Source organism: Bison bison, unplaced genomic scaffold, assembly GCF_000754665.1.
Source record: "Bison bison bison isolate TAMUID 2011002044 unplaced genomic scaffold, Bison_UMD1.0 scf7180017864471, whole genome shotgun sequence".
Classification (NCBI taxonomy): Eukaryota; Metazoa; Chordata; class Mammalia; order Artiodactyla; family Bovidae; genus Bison; species Bison bison.
This window is the reverse complement of record NW_011495032.1, coordinates 32170800-32196256: the sequence shown is the minus strand read 5'-3', so window position 1 is coordinate 32196256 and position 25457 is coordinate 32170800. Positions and strand designations below refer to the sequence as shown.

General features: G+C 36.4%; 1 protein-coding gene across 8 annotated transcripts in view; it reads left to right on the top strand.

Moving 5' to 3' along the window:
• The window catches only part of KANSL1L (KAT8 regulatory NSL complex subunit 1-like), a 125903-nt gene that overhangs the window by 8175 nt on the left and 92271 nt on the right, over positions 1 to 25457 (top strand). For 5 of the 8 annotated variants that reach the window (XM_010861101.1, XM_010861095.1, XM_010861097.1 and 2 more), the window contains exons 2-3: positions 10984 to 11121; positions 14089 to 15205. In XM_010861101.1, coding sequence (XP_010859403.1) covers positions 14118 to 15205 — 1088 coding nt within the window. In that variant the 5' untranslated portion in view covers positions 10984 to 11121; positions 14089 to 14117. The remainder of the gene's footprint in view (positions 1 to 10983; positions 11122 to 14088; positions 15206 to 25457) is intronic. The other 3 variants (XM_010861098.1, XM_010861100.1, XM_010861099.1) reach the window with 1 other exon arrangement.

Genomic DNA, 25457 nt, shown 5'->3' with positions numbered 1-25457 from the left:
CGAAGAATCATGGCATCTGGTCCTATCATTTCATGGGAAATAGATGGGGGAACAGTGGAAACAGTGTCAGACTTTATTTTTTTGGGCTCCAAAATAACTGCAGATGGTGATTGCAGCCATGAATTAAAAGACGCTTCCTCCTTGGAAGGAAAGTTATGACCAACCTAGATAGCATATTCAAAAGCAGAGATATTACTTTGCCAACAAAGGTCTGTCTGGTCAAGGCTATGATTTTTCCAGTGGTCATGTATGGATGTAAGAGTTGGACTGTGAAGAAGGCTGAGCACCAAAGAACTGATGCTTTTGAACTGTGGTGTTGGAGAAGACTCTTGAGAGTCCCTTGGACTGCAAGGAGATCCAACCAGTCCATCCTAAAGGAGACCAGTCCTGGGTATTCATTGGAAGGACTGATGCTAAAGCTGAAACTCCAATACTTTGGCCACCTCATGTGAAGAGTTGACTCGTTGAAAAAGACCCTGATGCTGGGAGGGATTGGGGGCAGGAGGAAAAGGGGACGACAGAGGATGAGATGGCTGGATGGCATCACCGACTTGATGATGTTTGGGTCACCCAAACATCACCGAGTTTGGGTGAACTCCGGGAATTAGTGATGAACAGAGAGGCCTGGCGTACTGCGATTCATGGGGTTGCAAAGAGTTGGACACGACTGAGCTGAACTGATCTGAAGCTGCTATTATGCTTTGGAACTGAAATGTTTTAGTTAATGGTTGATTCATGTTTTCTTTAGGGGTACTATATACTTTATACTATCTAGTACAGTAATCCTTAACCACATGTGGCTATTAACATTAAGCGCTTGAAATGTGGCTAGTCCATATAGACTTTGTGCTAAATGTAAAATAAACACTGTATTTTAAGGTTTTAGCACACACAAAAAATAATATATCTCATAAGGATGTTTTTATCCTGACAGGTTGAAGTCATAATATTTTGTATATAATGGGTAACAATGAAGTTAAAATTTCATGTTTCTTTTTATTTTTTGTAATATGTCTGCACATTTTAAATTACATGTGCAGCTCACGTCATATTTCTATTGGACAGCAATGTTGTATTTCCTAGCCTTGAGATTCTTTTCACAGTAAAGTACCTTATGAACCCGTTTCCTTGACATTTTTGTTATGTTTTTATAATTATTACTTATGTGGCTGTGCTGGGTCTTAGTTGCGGCACACCGGACCTCTGTGGCATGCAGGATCTTTTAGTTGCAGCACATGAACTCTCAGTTGTGGCATCCAGGATTTAGTTTCTGACCAGGGTTAAATCTGGGCCCCCTGCATTGGGAGCGCAGAATCTTAGCCACTGGAGCACCAGGGAAGTCCCCTTGAAATTTTTAAATGATTTTATTATTTTGGATGATGTTTATTGAAGAAATATTTATTAAGGGCCTGCTATGTACCCAACAATATTTTATGATACAGCAGTGAATGAACACATTCACATCCTGCTTTCATACAGCTTTCATTCTAGTGGGGAAAATGTATGATAAATTTTTAGTGATAAAATTTTAATGAGCTATTATTCTAAATACTATTGGCTATTATATTGGCTGCTGCTGCTAAGTCACTTCAGTTGTGTCCGACTCTTAGCGACCCCATAGATGGCAGCCCACCAGGCTCCCCCTGTCCCTGGGATTCTCCAGGCAAGAAAACTGGAGTGGGTTGCCATTTCCTTCTCCAATTATATTGGCTATTATATATAATTTTGTGTACTTTAATTTTAATACAGTGCTTCATGTATTGAATGACTTATGCTATATAATTTACTTTTGGCATTTATCTTGCTTTATGTTCTCTGACTTTGCTGGATCTGTGGTTTTATGTCTGACATTAATTTGGAGGAATCCTCAGTCATTATTGCTTCAAATATTTCTTTTCTCTTCCCCTTCACTGTTCCCATTATGTGTATACATTAACACCTTTTTTAGTTGACCCACAATTCTTGGATATTCTTGTTTATGTGTCCTCACCCCCCAACCTCTCCCTCCCCCACCACCATCTATCCTCTTTTCATTTTGTAAGTTTCTATTGATATATCCTCAAGCTCAGATCTTTTCTGAGCCATGTCCAGTCTGCTAAAGAGTCCATCAAAGGCATTCTTACTTCAGTTATAGTGGTGTTAGTCTCTAGCATTTCTTTTTTTTTTTTTTGGCCATACCACATGGCAAGCAGGATCTTAGTTCCCCAACCAGCGATTGAACCTGTGCTCCCTGCATTGGGAAGTCAAAGTCTTAATCACTGGACTGCCAGGGAATTCCCACCAGCTGAACTTTCTAAGTTTTCTTTTAGGCTTCTTTCTCCCCATAATGCCTCTTCCTTTGTTCAGATAAATGTGAGTGAACTCCCTGGCATGATCCTGGGCTCCTTTCTCTGGCTCATGTTCTAGATAAGTTTATAATTATTCTTCTTCAAACATACCAAATTTATTCCTGCTTTAAAGGTTTGTATGAATTGTCTTTTTTCCTTGAAAAGTTCTTACTTGAAATCTTGGTTAGATTTTAGTAATTTCTAGTCTTAGAGCAGATCTCATCAAGAGACTTCCTTCATCAACAAATCTAAGTTAACTCCTACTGCAACATACTCATGCCCTGTTATTCTACTTTGATTTTTATAAAAACAATGAGACCCCTATTTACGTCTTACCTTTTTATTTTCTTATTTGTGTGTTCTCTGTCTACCATTTGTTGGATAGAATGTAAGCTCTGTAAGAATAGAAACCTTACTTGTCATGCTCACTGCCATCTTCCTAGTACCTAACATAGTGTCTCTTAACATGCTTCTCAGTTATTGTGTGCATTAACTGAATGGTTTAATGTTTGATCTTAGATCAAATATACATTTAATGAAGGTGGGTTTCCCTGGTGGCTCAGTGGTAAAGAATCTGCCTGCAATGCAGGAGATGTGGGTTCAATCCCTGGGAAGATCACCTGGAGAAGGAAATGGCAACCCACTCCAGTGTTCTTGCCTGGAGAATCCCAGGGACGGGGAAGCCTCGTGGGCTGCCGTCTATGGGGTCGCACAGAGTCGGACACAACTGAAGTGACTTAGCAGCAGCAGCAGCAGCGATTAAACAACAACGAAAAATAAATAAAATTCAGCTTCCACCAGAAATAGACAAAACTATATTTCTGAGAAAAAATAAATTTCTTCATTTTCTGCTTTTAAAAAGTCAACTGGTTAATTTCCATGTATTTTGGGGAAATGTTTTGTTTTTAAAAAATGAAATAGGTTTTCAGCTGCCAGTCATAAGCACTTCTCTATAAATAAGTTGTGGTATCGATGGATTTATACCCAAATGAAAACCAGGTGGTCTTGTAGTTATTCTCAATGTCTTAAATTGGCTTCCAAAATACTGGAGATTTTAGATGTTATAAAATAATTTTGATCATGTGGAATACAGCGTATGGAACTAGTGAAGATATCTTGAGGTGAACTAGCAGAATTATTATTTTATGCTCTCAAATCAGTGTTCTTCATGTGCTCTGCCTCTAAACAGATGTCTATTATGCATAAGAGAAAATAATACACAGTTGAAAATGGTTACAATTTAAAACTGTATAATAGTTGAAACCATTTTTCTGAATTAACCTGAATGGTAAACTCTGTGACTTTCAGGAGTATGCACATCTGATTTCCACTAATTCCTAGACATACTGCCTTTTGTATATTTATGTCAAAGGCTCCTCAATTATTATGTTTTAAATAGTTGTTAGATGTTTATTTTATTGTTTAATTTTGAGGAAGTCCAAGTTACCAATTTTTTCTCTTACAAATGTTTTTGTGTCATAGTTAAAAAAAAAAAAACTTTGCCCAACCCAATATCACAAAGATTTTCTCCTATTTTTTTCTAGACATTTTATGGCTTTAAGTTTTACATTTAGGTCTATCCATTCTGACGTATGTGACTGTTTTTGTATAAGGTATGAGATATGGGTTAAGGCTCAGAATTTTGCACATGGGTACCTTATTGTTCCAGAGCATTTGTTTAAAAACCGTCTTTCTGCGTTGAAGTGCCATTACATCTTTATCAGAAATCAATTGACTGTATACCTGTGGGTCTATTTAACAGCTATTTTTTCCCATTGATCTGTGTCCATTTTTGGCCAATTCATGCTTATTTTGACCAAAGTAAATAGATAGGCATTATGAGTCCTTTAGCTTCATTCTTGTTTTGGCTATTCTAGTTGCTTTCTCTTTCCATACAGATTTTTTTAAATTTGTTGATTATTTACTTTTGGCTGCATGGGGTCTTTACTTGCTGCACATGGGCCACTCTTCGTTGCTTTGCATGGGCTTGTTGTTCTGGTGGCTTTTCTTGTTGGATGGGCCCATGGGCTCTAGGCATGTGAACTTCAGCATTTGCAGCGCACAGGCTGAGTAGTTGTGGCTCATGGGCTTAGTTGCTCTGCAGTATGTGGAATCTTTCTGGACCAGAGCTCAAACCTGTGTTTCCTGCATTGCGAGGCAGACTCCTTACCACTGGACCATCTGGAAAATGCTCCATACAAATTTTGAATCAGCTTATTGATATTAACAAAATTCCTGCCAAGATTTTGACTGGGATTGTGTTAAATCTATATATCAGTTTAAGGAGAATTAACATTGCAACAATATTGAATAATTAATCCATGAGCAATCTTGTTGTTGTTCAGATGCTAAGTTGTGTCTGACTTGGACCCCATGGACTGCAGCACACAGACTTCCCTGTTCTTCACGATCTCCTGGAGTTTGCTCAAACTCATGTCCATTGAATCAGTGATGCCATCTCATCCCCTGTCATCCTGATCTCCTCCTGCCCGCAGTCTTTCTCAGCATCTGCGTCTTTTACAACGAATTGGCTCTTCTCATCAGATGACCAAAGTATTGGAGCTTCAGCATCAGTCCTTCTAATGAATATTCAGGGTTGATTTCCTTTAGGCTTGACTGGTTTGATCTCCTTGGTGTCCAAGGGATTCTTAAGAGTCTTTTCCAGCACCACAATAAGAAAGCATCAGTTCTTCAGTGCTCAGTGTTCTTTATTTTCCAGCTTTCACATCCATACGTATCTACTAGAAAAACCATAGCTTTGACTATATGCATATTTGTCAGCAAAGTGATATCTCTCCTTTTTAATATGCTGTCTAGGTTTATCATAGCTTCTCTTCCAAGGAGCAAACGTCTTAATTTCATGGCTGCAGTCACCATCTGCAGTGATTTTGGAGCCCAAGAAAATAAAGTCTGTCCCTCTTTCCATTGTTTCCCCATCTATTTGCCATGAAGTGATGGGACCGGATGCCGGGATCTTAGTTTTTTGAGTTTTAAGTCGGCTTTTCACTCTCCTCTTTCACCCTCATCAATAGGTTCTTATTTCTTCTTCACTTTCTGCCATTAGAGTGGTATCATCTACATATCTGAGGTTATTGATATTTCTCCTGGCAGTCTTCATTCCAGCTTGTGATTCATCCAGCCAAGCATTTCACATGATGTACTTTTCTAGTGTGTAGATCCTGCACATTTTTTGTTAGATTGACGCCTCAGTATTTAATATTTTTAAACTATTGAAATTATTACTGTTTTAAAATTTTCTTTTTTTTCATTTCCAATATTTAGCAATACAAGTGATTTTTGTGTCTTGACTTTTTTATCTGCTACCTTAGTAAGCTCATTACATCTAGGAGCTTTTTTTATAGATCCCTTTAGGACTTTCCAGGTGGCTCAGTGGTAAAGAATCTGCCTGCAATGCAGGAGACAGAGGTCAAGAAGAAGAAGGTCCCTGGGTCAAGAAGATTCCCTGGAGAAGGAAATGGCAACCCACTCCAGTACTCTTGCTTGGGAAATCCCATGAACAGAGGAGCCTGGTGGGGTTATGGTTCATAGAGTTGCAAAGAGTTGGACACAACTGAGTGAGTGATCATGTCTGCATGGAATTTTCTATGTAGAAAATCATGTCATCAATGAGTAGACACAGTTTTACTTTCCAGATATATGTGACTCTTGTTTCTTTTCCTTCATCTGTCCCACTAATTAGGACCTCCAATGTGATGATGAATAGGAGTAATAAGAACAGACACCTTGCCTCATTCCCAGTCTTAACAATTAAAGTATTCAGTCTTTCATCATAACCATGAAGTTGTTGCTAGGCTTTTGAGTAATGTTCCTTGTCAGGTTAAGCTACTTCCCTCTTTTTCCTGGTTTGCTGAGTTTTTTTCCTGATTATGAACACACACTGCTACTGCTAAGTCACTTCAGTCGTGTCTGACTCTGTGTGACCCATAGACGACAGCCCACCAGGCTCCCCTGTCCCTGGGATTCTCCAGGCAAAAACACTGGAGTGGGTTGCCATTTCCTTCTCCAATGCATGAAAGTGAAAAGTGAAAGTGAAGTCGCTCAGCCATGTTCTACTCTTTGTGACCCCATGGACTGCAGCCTACCAGGCTCCTCCGTCCATGGGATTCTCCAGGCAAGAGTACTGGAGTGGGTTGCCATTTCCTTTTGTCAAATGCTTTTAATTTTTTTTCTTTAGTCTTTTGATATGGTGCATTTAAATAATTAATTTTATTTTAAAAATGATAACTGAAATAGTTGTTGTTACTACATAAGTTCTGGAATACCTTTAAAAATTATGACTGTTTATTCAGCCAACAAATATCTGACAATTATTATGTACCAGACATTGTTTTAAGTGCTGCAGATTAGAACATTGAACAAAACTGAGTTCTGCCCTTAAATTGTATTATTTCCTTAGAATGTAATAGAGTGTCAGGTTCTGATATTAGTGTTCTGAGGCTCAATGTAACAGTGTAGGGGAATGGAGAATCGTGAAATGAGGTGCTAGGGCTATTGTAAATAATTAGTTAAGGTAGGACTCTCTGAGGAGGTGACTTTAGAGCAGAGACATGAATGAAGTGAGGGAGCCAGCCATCTTATATGTGGAAAATTGTTCCAGACTGAGAGAATGGTAAATAGGAAGTCTCTGAAGCAAGGACTTTCTGTGCTCAAGAATAGCACAGAGGCCACTGTTTATGGAATGTAGCAACCTGTGGAGAAAGTTACTAAGAGGGGAAGTAGTCAGGGACTTGATAGTGAAGAACTTTATAGGCCATGATAAGAACAAGTTTGGATTTTAAGTGTAATGGCAACCACTTTTTTTTTTTTTAACCAAATATTTATTAGGTATCTGCTATATCTCAGATACTTTCGCATGTTGAAGACAGAGTAGTTAACAAAATACAGAGTAGTGAACAAAAAAAGTTCAAGCAGTTGAAATGTTAGTAATAAGTGTAGTTGCTTATGTCATGTGGAGGTAGTTAGAAGTGATAGAGTTTAGAATGCTCAATTAGTAAACTTATGCATAATGATTGTATGTTTAATTAAAAAGTTGGAATAAATGCACTTGTGTCTTACACTAAAGCTACATGAACATAGTTTATCCTTTTTTAGTTATAGGAGACATAGCTAATTTTGTGAAGTTCTTTTGGTTGCAAAGTAGAGAGACTTTCAGGCTAGGGTTTTGGTGTGTGTGTGTGTTTTTAATAAGGATTCACTTGAGAATAGAATATAGAAAAACTTAATGGAAATACTAGAACAGGAACTGTGATATTGCTAGACCTTCCAGAGTCCAAAATCCCCAAATCTTTAAAGCCCAGTGCATTAATCACATATTGCTATGTAGCACGCAGGAGACAGAGCCAAAACAAAAACAACACCCAGTTGTGGATGTGACTGGTGATGGAAGCAAGGTCCAATGCTGTAAAGAACAATATTGCATAGGAACCTAGAATGTTAGGTCCATAAATCAAGGCAAATTGGAAGTGCTCAAACAGGAGATGGCAAGAGTGAACGTCGACATTTTAGGAATCAGTGAACTACAATGGACCAGAACGGGTGAATTTAACTCAGATGACCATTATATCTACTACTGTGGGCAAGATTCCCTTAGAAGAAATGGAGTAGCCATCATAGTCAACAAAAGGGTCCAAAATGCAGTACTTAGATGCAGTCTCAAAAATGACAGTATAATCTCTGTTCGTTTCCAAGGCAAACCATTCAAAATCATGGTAATCCAAATCTGTGCCTGGACCAGTAATGCTGAAGAAGCTGAAGTTGAACGGTTCTATGAAGACCTATAAGACCTTCTAGAACTAACACCCAAAAAAGATGTCCTTTTGATTATAGGGGACTGGAATGCAAAAGTAGGAATTCAAGAAACACCTGAAATAACAGGCAAATTTGACCTTGGAGTACAGAATGAAGCAGGGCAAAGTCTAATAGAGTTTTGCCAAGAGGATGCACTGGTCATAGCAAACACCCTCTTTCAACAACACAAGAGAAGACTCTACACATGGACATCACCAGATGGTCAACACCGAAATCAGATTGATTATATTCTTTGCAGCCAAAGATGGAGAAGCTCTATAGAGTCAGCAAAAACAAGACCGGTAGCTGACTGTGGCTCAGATCATGAACTCCTTATTGCCAAATTCAGACTTAAGTTGAAGAAAGTAGGGAAAACCACTAGACCATTCAGGTATGACCTAAAATCCCTTATGATTATACAGTGGAAGTGAGAAATAGATTTAAGATACTAGACCTGATAGAATGTCTGATGAACTATGGACAGAGGTTCATGACATTGTACAGGAGACAGGGATCAAGACCATCGCCAAGAAAAAGAAATGCAAAAAGAAAACTGGCTGTCTGAGGAGGCCTTAGAAATAGCTGTGAATAGAAGAGAAGCCAAAAGCAAAGGAGAAGAGGAAAGATATACCCATTTGAATGCAGAGTTCGGAAGAATAGCAAGCAGAGATAAGAAAGCCTTCCTCAGTGATCAGTGCAAAGAAATAGAGGAAAACAATAGAATGGGAAAGACTAGAGATCTCTTCAAGAAAATTAGAGATACCAAGGGAACATTTCATGCACAGATAGGCTCAATAAAGGACAGAAATGGAATGGACCTAACAGAAGCAGAAGGTATTAAGAAGAGAATGCAAGAATACACAGAAGAACTGTACAAAAAGATCTTCATGGCCCAGATAATCATGATGATGTGATCACTCACCTAGAGCCAGACATCCTGGAAAGTGAAGTCAAGTGGGCCTTAGGAAGTCTCACTATGAACAAAGCTAGTGGAGGTGATGGAATTCCAGTTGAGCTATTTCATATCCTAAAAGATGATGCTGTAAAGTGCTGCACTCAATATGCCAGTAAATTTGGAGAACTCAGCAGTGGCCTCAGGACTGGGAAAGGTCAGTTTTCATTCTAATCCCAAAGAAAGGCAATGCCAAAGAATGCTCAAACTATCACACAATTGCACTCATCTCACATGCTAGCAAAGTAATGCTCAAAATTCTCCAAGCCAGGCTTAAGCAATTCGTGATCTGTGAATTTCCAGATGTTCAAGCTGGTTTTAGAAAAGGTAGAGGAACCAGAGATCAAATTGCCAACATCTGCTGGATCATCAAAAAAGCAAGAGAGTTCCAGAAAAATATCTATTTCTGCTTTATTGACTATGCCAAAGCCTTTGACTATGTGGATCACAATAAACTGTGGAAAATTCTAAAAGAGATGGGAATACCAGACCACCTGACATGCCTCTTGAGAAAACTGTATGCAAGTCTGGAAGCAATAGTTAGAATTGGACATGGAACAACAGAATGGTTCCAAATAGGAAAAGGAGTACATCAAGGCTGTATTTTGTCACCCTGCTTATTTAACTTATATGCAGAGTACATCATGAGAAATGCCAGGCTGGATGAAGCACAGGCTGGAATCAAGATTGCCGGGAGAAGTATCAGTAACATGCAGATGACACCACCCTTATGGCAGAACGTGAAGAAGAACTAAAGAGCCTCTTGATGAAAGTGAAAGAGGAGAGTGAAAAAGTTGGCTTAAAGCTCAACACTCAGAAAACAAAGATCATGGCCTCCGGTCCCATCACTTCATGGGAAATAGATGGAGAAACAGTGGAAACAGTGGCTGACTTTATTTTTTGGGACTCCAAAATAATTGCTGATGGTGACCGCAGCCATGAAGTTAAAAGATGCTTACTCATTAGAAGGAAAGTTATGACCAACCTAGACAGCATGTTAAAAAGCAGAGACATTACTTTGCCAGCAAAGTTCCATCTAGTTAAGGCTATGGTTTTTCCAGGAGTCATGTATGGATGTGAGAGCTGGACTATAAAGAAAGCTGAGTGCCAAAGAATTGATGCTTTTCAACTGTGGTGTTGGAGAAGACTCTTGAGAATCCCTTGGACTGCAAGGAGATCCAACCAGTCAATCCTGAAGGAAATCAGTCCTGAATATTCATTGGAAGGACTGATGGTGAAGCTGAAACTCCAATACTTTGGCCACCTGATGCAAACTGACTGATAGGAAAAGACCCTGGTACTGGGAAAGATTGAAGGCAGGAGGAGAAGGGGATGACAGAGGATGAGATGGTTGGATGACATCACCGACTAATGGACATGAGTTTGAGTAAACTTTGGGAGTTGGTGATGGACAGGGAGGCCTGGTGTGCTGCTGTCCATGGGGTCGCAAAGAGTTGGACACGATTGAGCAACTGAACTGAACTAAACTAATGTAGCACATAGCATATAACACATTTATCCATAATTTTATGGTTTAAAACATCTATTTCACAGTTTCTGTGGGTCAAGAATATAGGCATGGCTTTCCTGAGTGCCTCTCGCTCAAAGTTTCTCCCAAGGCTGCAGTCAAGGTGTTAGAGCTACAGGCATCTGAAAGCTGGAATGAGGATGGATCACTGCTTCTCAGATCACTGGCATGACTGTTGACAGGCTTTAGGTCATTGCTGTCTATTGGCTGAAGTCAGTAGTTCTTTGCCATGAGAGTCTTCCCAGCTCACAGCGTGGCAGTTAGTGTTCTTTAGTGAGTGAGGGGGTGACAAGATGGCAGCCACGATCTCTTTGTAACCTAATTTTAAAAGTGGCATCCCATTATCTCTTTTACATTCTATTTGCTAGAAAAGAATGTCATTAAATCCAGTCCACAATGAAGTCAATAAATCCACTCCACACTCAAGAAGAAAGGATTACACAAAGACATGAATACCAGGAAACTGGGATTATTAAGATCATTTTAGAACCTGCCTATCATACCAAGTAAGCCCTAGCCCTACCAGAGTTTTTTGTGTGTATGCTTTATTCTAGATCTCTACCATAAATGTTTCTTAGCCACTCTCAATGTCTACATTTCTTTGTTTTCTCTTTTTTCTATCAACTCTAGTTCTTATCTAATAATCGGTATATCTTTTTCTGCTTATTTTTAGTTTTCCCTTATTTCTAGTTTATCCAGGAATAAGAAATCCACTGCTTCTCATTATTTCACCCCTGTCCTGCTGCCCACCACTTTGATTACATACTTCGTACCCTTTTCAAATTTCTAAAGGAGAAAGGGTAAGGAGGCGATAGAGTATAGTATCTTTTGAGTATAACTACCTCAGAGAGAACTGATTAGGGCAGTTTCCCTCAGAGAGCAATGTAATTATCTAAACACAATTGTTAATATCTATAAATTAGAAGTTATGGTCATTGCATTAAGTGACAGACAGAATCTTGAAAAAAAAATTTCCCAGTGCTAGCTTTTTTAATATTTTTCTGTTTTTCATAAAAGTGCAAAATATATTTTTAAAAAGAAAATCCAATATTCTGGCTATTTTTTTCCTATTTGTTTTGCTTTTGGAAAAATTAAAAATCTTTTATAAATAGGATTTATTATTTTTGAGACATATAAAAGTATATAAATTGACACAGAAAATTATACAGAAATCTCTTTATTTTTTGAGACATTGAACAGTAAAATATAAAATAGGCAAATATTTTTATTGCACAGAATTAACAGCCATTAACATTCGTTCATTTTTCACTGAATCTTTTTCCCCTAAGTAATAAAATTTTATAGTTAAAATTCAACTTGTCTTAAAGCAGCACTCTTAGTTCTGTTTCATGCAATTTACCTGACTACTGTTACAACTTTGGTGGGTATTTTTCTGGTTCCTCTTTTGTTCTTGTAAACACTTAAACACACACATGTATATATACATAAATATGGTATAGTTTGTGTTTGTATTTTATTTATATGGTACCATAGTATGGGCTTCCCTCATAGCTCAGTCGGTAAAGAATCTGCCCGCAATGCAGGAGACTTGGGTTCAATCCCTGGGTCGGGAAGATCCCCCTGGAGAAGGAAATTACAACCACTCCAGTATTCTTGCCTGAAGAATCCCATGGACAGGGGAGCCCATGGGCTACAGTCCATTGGATCACAAAAAGTTGGACACAACTGAGCGATTAAACCACCACCACTGCACCATAGTATATATATTCTGCACCATTTTTTAAAAAATTATTTTGTTTTTGAGGTTTGTCTATATTGATATATATAGATCTAGCTCATTCATTTTTTAACTACTACCTAGCATTCCACATGTTTTAATGTCCATTCTCTTATTGTTAAATATGTAGGTTACTTTGAAAGAGTGGTTTTCTCATACAAACACTGATCTCTTATGCACCTTTTCACATTATTGTCAAATTAGCATAAAATTGTGGTTCAGATAGATGTGAGAAGTCTTATTTACCCACATTCCCATGGCAAGTGATATTTTCAGACTTAAAACTCTCTTTTCAATTTGATTAGAAAACTCATCTCTTGCTTTATTTACATTTCCTTTATTACTGGTATGATTGAGTATATGTTTAATGATCATTTGAATGTCATCATCTCTGAAGTATCTGACTGTTGTAACTTTTGCTTGTTTCTAGGAGTTCTTTATGTATTCTGGATACTAATCCTTTGTTGATATATGTTGCAAATATCTTTTCCTAGTCTGTCACTTTTAACCCTCTGTATAGATTTTTATTCTAATTTCATAAACGTTTTGTGCCTTTTTTTTCCTTTTGATAATTCTTGTTAGTCTTTGCAGAGAATATGATTTTGGTTTTGTGTTTTTAAACAAGAATGAAGGATCGAGAGTTACAGCTAAGTCCGGGGACTTGGCTTATATGAATTTGGCTATTTAAATGGCTACTGTCATGTGTTTTGAGACAGAAATTATAGTGTTATAGTTCCAAAGTATCTTCGAAAATGTGTGATTGTTAATGATATAAAATGTTTTCACTAACTCTTTAATCTTCATAATTTTTAAATTAAGTACTAAATTACCTTTTTTATGTCAGAATATGTAATTTTATACTTTTTACTTTGATAAAATAATATGAAATTTGTTTAATTATGGGATTAATCTTTAGTGTCATCTGTAATATCCCCTACTGTGTTTTCAGGCAGGAGTAAGAGCTTCTGTAATGATAACTGATGAGTATCCATTTGTGAAAAGAAAATAATGATTGCAGATTTTTTTAGAAAAAAAATTTTCACATTGTGGATCAGGCTAGTTTTCACTACATTATTTTTTAGCACCTGTGAAATAATATACTTTTTTTTTTTTTTTGGCTGTACCACGAGGCTTGCAGGATCTTAATTCCCTTAGCAGAGATTGAACCCAGGCCCTGTCAGTGAAAACATGAAGTTCTAACCACTGGACCACCAGGGAATTTCCAATTATATACTTTTTTGTTTGTGGTTCAGTTCTGTGTTTTAGTTATTAATACTGTTCAAATTGTGAAGTTTAAATTGAGAAATGAAAATTTTGAACAGTTATATTTTATAAAAATATATTTTTGTTTGGAAATGTGGGATCAAGTCACATTTTCAAGTATGAATCCCAGGATGGATTTTTTTTTTCTTTTGACTATCACTAATCATTGTCAAAAAAATGAAATCTTGAGATATAATTGCATTCACAAATATTTGTCTTTTATGTACTAGGTACAATACATCTTTCATTGAAGTTTTGGGTAGTAGGCCTATAGTCAGAGTAAAGAATAATCCTTATTAAATTCCTTATGAACTAGCAAAGAGCAGAGATAATGTTAGGAGTTGGCAAATTAAGGAAGAGTTTGGTTCCATTCACTTTTTAACCAGAGACATTGAAAGCGTTACCCTTGGTAATAGTATAAGCATAAAACTTTTTTCTTGATATTTGATCTTTTATTTTTATGTTATTTTAGGTTTCCAGTAATTATCTGCAGGATTCGCCATGACCCCGGCTCTGAGGGAGGCAGCAACAAAGGGTATCTGCTTTTCATCTTTACCGAATACCATGGAATCGGACAAGATGCTATGCATGGAAAGTCCAAGGACTGTAGATGAAAAGCTAAAAGGAGACACTTTCTCTCAGATGCTGGGATTTCCAACTCCTGAACCTACTCTTAACACTAATTTTGTGAATTTGAAACATTTTGGCTCCCCTCAGTCTTCAAAACATTACCAGACAGTTCTTTTAATGAGTTCTAACACTACGTTAAATAAATACAATGAGAATTATAAACAAAAGAAATTAGGGGAACCCAACTGCAATAAGCTGAAAAACATCCTGTGTAATGGCGGCAGTATTCAGCTCAGTAAAATTTGTCATTCTCATTCTGAAGAGTTCATCAAAAAGGAACCTCTGTCAGATACCACAAGTCCATGCGTGACAGATGTACAAATTATTTTGGATTCAAATGTAACCAAAGACACTAATGTAGATAAAGTACAACTGAAAAACTGTAAATGGTACCAAAAGAATGCACTTCTGGATAAAGTTAGTGGTGGTGAGATTAAAAAGGGTTTATTGCACCATGCTCAAAACAAAATTGGACCTGACCACTCATATGTGCCTATTAGTTCCTCCGCTGCTGAAAAGGAGGAGGAAGTGAATGCTCGTTTACTTCAGTGTGTAAGTAAACAGAAAATTTTACTTAGCCAGGCTAGAAGAACTCAGAAACATTTGCAGATGCTCCTGGCAAAGCATGTTGTTAAGCACTATGGTCAACAAATGAAATTTTCTATGAAACATCAGCTCCCCAAAGTAAAGATTTTTCATGAACCTACCACAATTTTGGATAACAGTTTACCTAAATGCACTGAAATTAAGCCAGACATCAACATATTGACTGCAGAGACTAAATTGTGGAATGACACAAAAAATGGCTTTGCACGGTGTACAGCTGCAGAAATCCAAAGATTTGCACTGTCTGCTACAGGGCTGTTGTCTCATGTTGAAGAGGGTCTGGATTCTGATGCAACTGATAGCAGCTCTGATGACGATTTGGATGAGTATACCGTTAGGAAAAATGTGTCAGTGTAAGTGCAAAATTATTATTAGACCTTTTACTGTTCTGTGTATAGCAGCAACTTTTTCTTGATTTCAAAATATGTTAAAAGCAAAGCAATTTTCTAAAATCTTAATGCCATAATCTCTAACTTATAAAACTTTGGTGAACTTTAAAAATGTTTCATTTGTTAAAAATGACTGTGTGAATATATACATACTATTTAAAAATAAGTTACCCAATTGCTCTATCTAGGAAAAACCCTTATAGGAATAGTGAAAAATAATTAGCTGTAAGTATGTGTTTTTTCTGTTCTTCAATGGAATAGGATATAGACAGCTCTTACAATTTTGCTCAAGTAACCTAGCCAAAATGTATGGTTCAAAAAATTTAAAGTCAGAATAGGGAGCCCTCATTGGCTTCAGGAGTCAGTTGGTAGTACGTATAAGCTGACCTGCTACTTAGAAAAAATTTTAGCTATTTACAGACTCATATTCACAGCTGTCAGCTCTGGTCTTTACCAGCTTAGTCAATTTTTGCTAGATTAATCAAAACAAAATTATAATGTCATCTATTAGATAACTATTCAGTGCTTCTTATTTGCTGGACCCTAGTTCGTAGGCAAAATATTCACAGCCTTGATCCTCTTGGGAATCTGCCACAAAGAGTGGTATCTAGATATTTTATGAAACAAAACAAACTTAGAGAAAAATAGTTTTACTCATCATACTATTTTAATACTCCGGAACAGCTCTGGCAGACGTTTCTGGGATGATGGATGTTTTATGTCTGTGTATCCTAGCCACTAGCCCCCTGTGGCTACTGTGCACTTGAAATGTGGCCAGTACAACTGAAGAACTAAATTTTTAATTTTATTCAATTTGAATTAGTTTTATTTTAAACAGCTAGATGTAGTTTTTAGTCTAGCTTTCATAGAACCTATTAATGTCCCTAAATTGATGTAAAATACTGTGTGGTATTTGGGGAGGAAGAAGTTCATCATTTTTATCAAATTTTCAAAGATAAATAAGAATTATTAGAGAATTAGAAGCGGAATACATTAATGTGTGTGTGTGTGAGAGTCGCTCAGTTGTGTCCGACTCTTTGCGACCCCATGGACTGTAGCCCTTCAGGCTCCTCTGTCCATGGGATTTTCCAGGCAAGAATACTGGAGTGGGTTGCCATTTCCTTCTCCAGGGGATCTTCCCGACTCAGAGATTGAACCTGGGTCTCCTGTATTGCAGGCAGATTTTTTACCATCTGAGCTACCAGGGAAGCGAATACATTAATCTTTACTAGTAAACAGAAAGTCAATGTATTAATTTTTCTAGCGAAGAGTAAAATATAAAACAAAGTGACCATTCCAGGCTTTTAGTGTTCTATTTTCATGATATTTGAAATGTATTTGAATGTGAGAGCTAATAGTTATTGAGGACATGTTTTTTTTTTAACTGGCATTGTGCTATTTACTTTACATTTGACATTATTATTTAATCCTTTCAACAACCATGGGAGGTAATTTTTGTTATCTTTATTTCACTTAATAAGTGACTTGCCTATGGTAAAAAAACCAATTAAGTGATGGAGCTAGGCTTCTTGCCCCATGTATATGAAACTTTAAACCTCTGGACTTTCTATGGAACCATGCAGCTTTGTCAACATTATATCAGTGATGCTTATATTATTAAGCCCACGTGTTCTGAAGAAAGCCCCCAAATTTATCAGATTTTCTATTTATAATGCTTTTGAACTAATTCAGTTTAATATTTAGTAGGTAAATGTAGATTATTTACTTTTTTGTTTTTAATATTTTTGTTATTAATATTTAGTAGGTAAATGTAGATTATTTACTTTGTTGTTGTTAGAGGTAATGGGCAGGATTTTTTATTATTGAAACATAATTGATATACAGTATTATGTTAGTTTCAGGTATGCTGTATAGTGATTTGACATTTACATACATTTTAAAGTGATCATCACAAAGTCTAGTAACCATCTGTCCACATACAAAGTTATTACAATATTACCAACCATATTCCTTGTGTATTACATCTCCATGCCTTATTTATTTTATAAATGGAGGTTAATCCCCTTCACTTCTTTACCCCACCACCCCACACCCTGCCCTTCTAGATTCCATATATGAAGTCATATGGTATTTGCCTGACTTACTTAGCGTAATACCCTCTAGATTTATCCATATTATTGCATACAGCAAGATTTAATTTTTTATGGTTGAATGATATACCACTGCATGTGTGTGTGTGTTTATGTATAAACCAACTTCTTTCCCCATTCACTTATGGCTGGATACTTAGGTTGCTTCCATATCTTGGCTATTGTAAACAATGCTTCAGTGAACATGTGGGTGCCTGTATCTTTTTGAGTTAGTGTTTTGTTTTCTTTGGATAAATACCATGAAGTGGATTCCTGGATCATATAGTAGTTCTATTTTTAATTTTTTGAGAAACCTCCATACTGTTTTTCATAGTGGTTGCACTAATGTACATTCTCACCAAGAATGCACAGGGGTCCTTTTTCTTTGCATCCTTGTAGCACTTGTTATTTCTTGTCTTTTTGATAATAACCATTCTAATGGTACGAGGTGATAGCTCATGGTGGTTTTGATTTGCAGTTCTCTGATTTGCAGTGATGTTGAGCTCTTTTTGATGTACCTGTTGACCATCTGTGTCTGTTTTGAAAAAATGTCTATTTAGATCCTCTGCTTATTTTTTAATCAAGTTTTTTGTTTTTGATGTTGAGTTGTATGAGTTCTTTGTATATTTTGCATATTAACCCTTCATTAAATATATCATTTACAAATATGTTTCCCCATTCAGTATTCTGCCTTTTGATGTTTTGGTAGTTTCCTTTGCTAAACAACTTAATTTTAAGCAACTTAGGGCAAGTACTACTATTTTCTGTCATTGTATACCCAGTTCCTAGCATTGTCGACTTTTCAGTAGTTTTTTGGTGTTTGTTGAGTGAATGAATGAATTTTTCTGTATTTGTATATGTAGTTGTAAAGCTACAAAAATTGAGGTTAGCAATCTGTAAAATTTCTCTATTTTTTTTATCATTTCTCCTTCCATTCTGAAGTTTATCTTTACTTGATTTTTCCTCCTTTTTTCCTTGGTCTGTAGTAACAAACTAGTCACAAGGTGTATTTTCTACAGTTTAGAACCAGCATAAGTGTATGTTGAATGAATAAATGAAATATGCCAAAATGTGGACATTTAAATGTCATTATTCTAATATATAGCATTTTAATTTTGATAAGTAAAATTGATAAAACATATTATATTTTCTTAAAATCTTAAATTATATAATTACAAGTGTCTTATTTATTTTTGATTTTTAGTTTATAGTGTGTATAAGAAAAACAAATTCCTTTACTCCATCACTCTCATCAGGAAATTTACCTGTGAAGAGATATGATTGTTTTAGGAAATTGGAAAGTACTCATATTGCCCATTACCAGTTATTTTAAATATATATAATTCATAATGACATTACTGATATACTTTAATAAGACTAGTATGCATTGAACACTTTTTTAGAGTCAGTTTACTTTGAAAATCAAGATAGCAGGACTTTTTTTGTAGGTTTGAGATATAATCCTATTTGAATGGAATCCCCCCTCCGTGTTCTGTTCCTTTGTGGAAGGAACACAAGTTCTGGATATACTGTGTTACAATCATGGCTTGCTCTGTGACTGAGCAATGGTTAGGTTATCCTTAACCCACTGAATCAGATTCCTCCTATTTTGGTGTACATTAAAGAGTTCTGGAGATGATTAGATGAAATAATAATGTACCTATATGTAATAAGGCACTGATTTGAGAGCCAATATAGAGTGTCTTATTAAGCGATTTATAGTTTTGGAAAACTGGAGCTTAATATCCCATGGGAAACTTGGGGAAACAGAGTAAAATACATACCTAAGTTAACCATTTGAGAGGCAAAGAAGCTGGAGTATTTATTTATATATGAAATGCATCAGTTACTGAGTTAAGACTATTCCTATTTGTGTTAATTCCAATTCCTTGGCAGTTCTGTTCTGAAAAAGCCTATAAAGAAATGCAAGTGCTGGCATTTGGAAGTCAGGTCTGTGTATGTGAATTGGTAAGTTATGAAGTTATGTGTGTGGGTCACAGACAGAATCTGCTGCAATTATGTTAGCTCTTATCTGGTGGTAAGGGCTTAGAGTTCTGGCTTTCTTTTCCTCCCTCTGGGAAATGATGGTTATTTACTTTCTTCCAAGATGGATGTGGGAAAACTCATAGATTTTTAACACAAACATGTTCTGATCCTCCAAGCTTGTAAGAAAAAAGGAAGAAACATGGTTTCCTGTCTTATTTGAGAAAATCTGCCAATATTTTTCAAATCATTCAACCATCTTTGATGTTGGGAGAAAAATCTCTTAATTTTTCCAACTTAGTTTCCATATACTGAAATTTTCTTTGAGTTGTTTACTTCAGTTTGTAAATTGGCTCTCTTGATAAGGAAATTCTTTTAAACAAAATCAGATATTCACTAAGAAATAAAGGAGTATTGTTGATGCTTGCTTAAAAGCTGTGAGGTGACTCCGGATTGAAAGGAAAAAACAAAGTAGTTTCTTATAGACCCGCAGAAATTGAATACTCAGTTTTCTAAACATTTCCTATTTTGCCAGTAGAAAGGAAAAAAATCAGGTGATGAATGTTCCTTTGAGGAATTTGATAAATAGGAGTATGAACTCAGTGTGACATTCAGAGAGTAAAGAGATGAGTAATACTGTATTAATGAATTGCAAATAAGAGTATTTAAAGTTTGTATAATATCACGTTGACAAATTATTTTTGTATTTATCACCTTTTAAATTCTCCGTACTTTATAAATAGATGGGGAATGTCTGATTCTTTTTTGTTTTATTTTACTTGTATGAGAAACAGAAAAAGTTGAATGGAAGACAGTCCTAGAGAAATTGCAGTGATATTTGAGTGACAGCTTGTGATGAAAGGGAAGTAAAGAGCAGAAATCAAAAAATTGTGAAACATTATTAGTTACAAAATGGTAAATACTTCATATTGTGGTATAGCACATTGTTGAGGAAAGTAATACTTCAGTTAAAATAAGCTCATTGGTTTGTATTATTTTTTTAACTAATAAAATCCATTTTCAAGTAGTGTTAGGTTCACAGCAATATTGAGCAGAAAGCACAGAGAGTTCCGTGTGCTCCCTTCCCCCTCCACACAAACAACTTCCTCCCAGATTGACATCCCCCACTGCAGTGGTGCTGTTTGTTTCAATTGACATTCCCACCGTAGCTGTACTATTTGTTTCAGTCAGTGAACCTCCAAAGACACATCAATATTGCCCAAAGTCCACAGTTCAATATAGGGTTTACCCTTGGTGGTGTACATTCTATGGGTTTGGACAAAATTGTTAATGATACATATCCATCACTGTAGTATCACACAGAATGGTTTTACTACCCTCATAAATCCTCTTTGTTCTGTCTGTTCATCCTTTCTTCCCTCATAAGCCCTGACAACCACTAATCTTACTACCGCCGTAGTTTTGCCTTTTTCAGAAAGTCATATAGTTGGAATGATATAGTTGGAAAGTCATATAGTTGGAACTGAGTATTCAGTTTCTGCAGGTCTATAAGAAAGGCAGTGTGTAGCCTTTGCAGATTGGCTTCTTAGTACTAGGCACTTAAGTTTTTCCCATATTTTCCTGGCTTGATAACTCATTTCTTTCTAGCACTGAATAATATTCCATTGTCTGCATATAACCACAGTTTATTTAATCCATTCACTTGTTGAAAGATGTCTCAGTTGCTTCTAGGTTTTGGAAGTTATGAATAAAGCTGCTATAAACATCTGCATGCTGGTTTTTGTATGGACATACATTTTCAGTTCATTTGGGTAGATGCCAAGGAGTCCAATTGCTGGATTATATGGTAAGAGTATGTTTAGTTTTGTAAACAAACTGCCAAACTGTTTGCCAAAGTAGCTGTAATACTTTGCATTCCAGCCCACAATGAATGAGAATTCCTATTGCTCCACATCTTCGCCAGCATTTGATGTTGTCAGTGTTTTGGATATTGGCTATTGTAATAGATGTGTAGTGGTATATTATTGTTGTTTTAATTAGTAATTCCCAAGTGACATAGGATGTTGAATATCTTCATATGCCTACTTATATATATCTTCTTTGGTGATGTGTCTATTCAAGTCTTTTGCCTACTTTTTAACTGCATTGACTTTTATGAGTTCTTCATATGTTTCAAATAACAGTCTTTTATTATATATGTCTTTTCCAAGTGTTTTCTCCCAGTCTATGGCTTGTTTTCTCATTCTCTTACAACTGTCTTTTACAGAGGAGTTTTTAACTTTAATGAAGTCTAGCTCATCAATTATTTCTTTCATGGATCATGCCTTTGATGTGTCTAAGTGTCATCACCATATGCAAAGTCATCTAGATTTTCTCCTAAGTTATCTTCTTGGAATTTTATAGTTTGTGTTTTATATTTATGATCAATTTTGAGTTAATTCTTGGAAAGAGTATAAGGTGCATGTCTAGATTCATTTTTTTTTCCATGTGAAATGTCTAGGTTTTCCAACACTATATATTGAAAAGATTGCTCTTTCTCTGCTGTGTTGCCTTCACTTCTTGTCAAAGATCAGTTGACTGTATTTATGTGGATTTATTTGGGGACTCTGTATCAGGTTCTGTTAATCTATTTATCTGTTCTTTTGCTAAAACGACACTGTCTTGATTACTGTAGCTTATATTAAATCTTGAATATGGATTATTTCAGTCCTCTGACTTGGCTCTTCTCCTTTAATATTGTGTTGGCTATCTTGGGTCTTTTGCCTCTCCATATAAACTTTAGAATCATTTTATCATTTCCACAAAACAGCTTGCTGGGATTTTGATTAGGATTGCATGGAATCTATAGAGCAAGTTTGGAAAAAACTGGCATATTAAAAATATTGATTCTTCCTATCATTGAATATGGAATATCTCTCTAGTTTTTTAGTTCTTTTTTGATAACTTTAATCATAGTTTTGTTGTATTTCCTCATGTAGATCATATATACTTTTTGTAAGATTTATACTTAAGAACGTACTGGTCATAGCAAACACTCTCTTCCAACAAAACAAGAGAAGACTCTACACATGGACATCACCAGATGGCCAACACCGAAATCAGATTGATTATATTCTTTGCAGCCAGAGATGGAGAAGCTCTATACAGTCAGCAAAAACAAGACCAGGACCTGACTGTGGCTCAGATCATAAACACCTTATTGCCAAATTCAGACTTATATTTAAGAAAGTAGGGAAAACCGCTAGACCATTCAGGTATGACCTAAATCAAATCCCTTATGATTATATAGTGGAAGTGAGAAATAGATTTAAGGGACTAGATCTGATAGACAGAGTGCATGATGAACTATGGATGGAAGTTTGTGACATTGTACAGGAGACAGGGATCAAGACCATCCCCAAGAAAAAGAAATGCAAAAAAGAAAACTGGCTGTCTGAGGAGGCCTTACAAATAGCTGTGAATAGAAGAGAAGCCAAAAGCAAAGGAGAAAAGGAAAGATATACCCATTTCAATGCAGAGTTCAAAAGAATAGCAAGCAGAGATAAGAAAGCCTTCCTCAGTGATCAGTGCAAAGAAATAGAGGAAAACAATAAAATGGGAAAGACTAGAGATCTCTTCAAGAAAATTAGAGATACCAAGGGAACGTTTCATGTACAGATGGGCTCAACAAAGGACAGAAATTGTATGGACCTAACAGAAGAAGATATTAAGAAGAGATGGCAAGAATACACAGAAGAACTGTACAAAAAAGATCTTCATGACCTGGATAATCACAATGGTGTGATCACTCACCTAGAGCCAGACATCCTGGAATGTGAAGTCAAGTGGGCCTTAAAAAGCACCACTATGAACAAAGCTAGTGGAGGTGATGGAATTCCGGTTGAGCTATTTCAAATCCTGAAAGATGATGCTGTGAAAGTGCTGCACTCAATATGCCAGCAAATTTGGAAAACTCAGCAGTGGCCACAGGACTGGAAAGGTCAGTTTTCATTCCAATCCCAAAGAAAGACAATGCCAAAGAATGCTCAAACTACCGCACAATTGTACTCATCTCACACGCTAATAAAGTAATGCTTAAAATTCTCCAAGCCAGGTTTCAGCAATACGTGAACTGTGAAAATCCAGATGTTCAAGGTGGTTTTAGAAAAGGCAGAGGATCCAGAGATCAAATTGCAAACATCCACTGGATCATGGAAAAAGGAAGAGAGTTCCAGAAAAACATCTACTTCTGCTTTATTGACTATGCCAAAGCCTTTGACTGTGTGGATCACAACAAACTGGAAAATTCTGAAAGAGATGGGAATACCAGACCACCTGACCTGCCTCTTGAGAAATCTCTATGCAGGTCAAGAAGCAACAGTTAGAACTGGACATGGAGCAACAGACTGGTTTCAAATAGGAAAAGGAGTACATCAAGGCTGTATATTGTCACCCTGCTTATTTAACTTATATGTAGAGTACATCATGAGAAACGCTGGGCTGGATGAAGCACAAGCTGGAATCAGGATTGCCAGGAGAAATATCAATAACCTCAGATATGCAGATGACACCACCCTTATGGCAGAAAGCAAAGAAGAACTAAAGATCTTGATGAAAGTGAAAGAGGAGAATGAAAAAGTTGGCTTAAAGCTCAACATTCAGAAAACTAAGATCATGGTATCCAGTCTCATCACTTCATGGGAAATAGATGGGGAAACAGTGGAAACAATGGCTGAGTATTTTTGGGGGCTCCAAAATCACTGCTGATGGTAATTGCAGCCATGAAACTAAAAGACACTTACTCCTTGGAAGGAAAGTTATGACCAACCTAGATAGCATATTAAAAAGCAGAGACATTACTTTGTCAACAAAGGTCTGTCTAGTCAAGGCTATGGTTTTTTCCTGTAGTTATGTGTGGATGTGAGAGTTGGACTGTAAAGTAAGCTGAGTGCCAAAGAATTGATGCTTTTGAACTATGGTGTTGTAGATGACTCTTGAGAGTCCCTTGGACTGCAAGGCAATCCACCCAGTCCATCCTAAAGAGGATCAGTCCTGGGTGTTCACTGGAAGGACTGATGTTGAAGATGGAACTCCAGTAGTTTGGCCACCTGATGCAAAGAACTGACTCATTTGAAAAGACCCTGATGCTGGGAAAGATTGAAGGCGGGAGGAGAAGGGGACGACAGAGGATGAGATGGTTGGATGCCATCACCGACTCAGTGGACATGAGTTTGGTTAAACTCTGGGAGTTGGTGATGTTCAGGGAAGCCTGGCATGCTGCAGACCATGGGGTCACAAAGAGTCGGACATGACTGAGCGACTGAACTGAACTGTTTTCATTTTTGGAGGTGCTAATGTAAATAGTAATGTGTTTTTAATTCAAATTCTGCCCCTTCATTTCTAGTATGTGAGATAACAGTTGATTTTTTATATCAACTTTGTATCCTGCAACCTTGTTATAATTGCGTATTAGTTGTAGGCTTTTAAAACATGATTCTTTTGGATTTTTCCCGTAAATAACCATGTCATCTGGGAACAGTTTTATTTCTTCCTTACAAACCTATGTATCTTTTATTTCCTTATTTTATTGCATTAGCTATAATTTCCAGTACCCATTGTTGAGAAGGAGAGATGAGGGAATATCTTGTCTTGTTTCAGATCTTAATGGGAAAGGTTCTCATGTCTTATAATTTAGTATGATGTAGCTGTAGTTTTTTGGTAGACAGTTTTAATCAAGAGAAGAAATTCCCTCTATTCCTAGTTTACTTTGAGTTTTCATTGTTTGTGTTGTACTTTCTGAAATGCTATTTGTGCAACTATTGATATGTTCCTGTGATTGTTTTCTTTTTGATGTGATATGATATAATGATGTGATAATGATATGATCATGTTGATGTGATGGATCACATTAATTGATTTTGAATTTGAACCAGTTTTGCATACTGGAATAAATCCCACTTGGTTATGGTATTTAAGTCTTTTTATACATTGTTAAATTCAATTTACTAATATTTTGAGGTTCTTTGTGTTTATTTTCATGAGATTGTAGACGTCTTGTAATAACTTTATCTGGTTTTAGGGTAATGCTTGCTTCATAGATGAGTTAGGAAATAGTTCCTCTGCTTCTATCTTCTGAAATAATTTCTAGAGAATTGGTAAAATTTCTTTAAATTTTTGGTAGAAATTGTCAGTGAACTCATTTG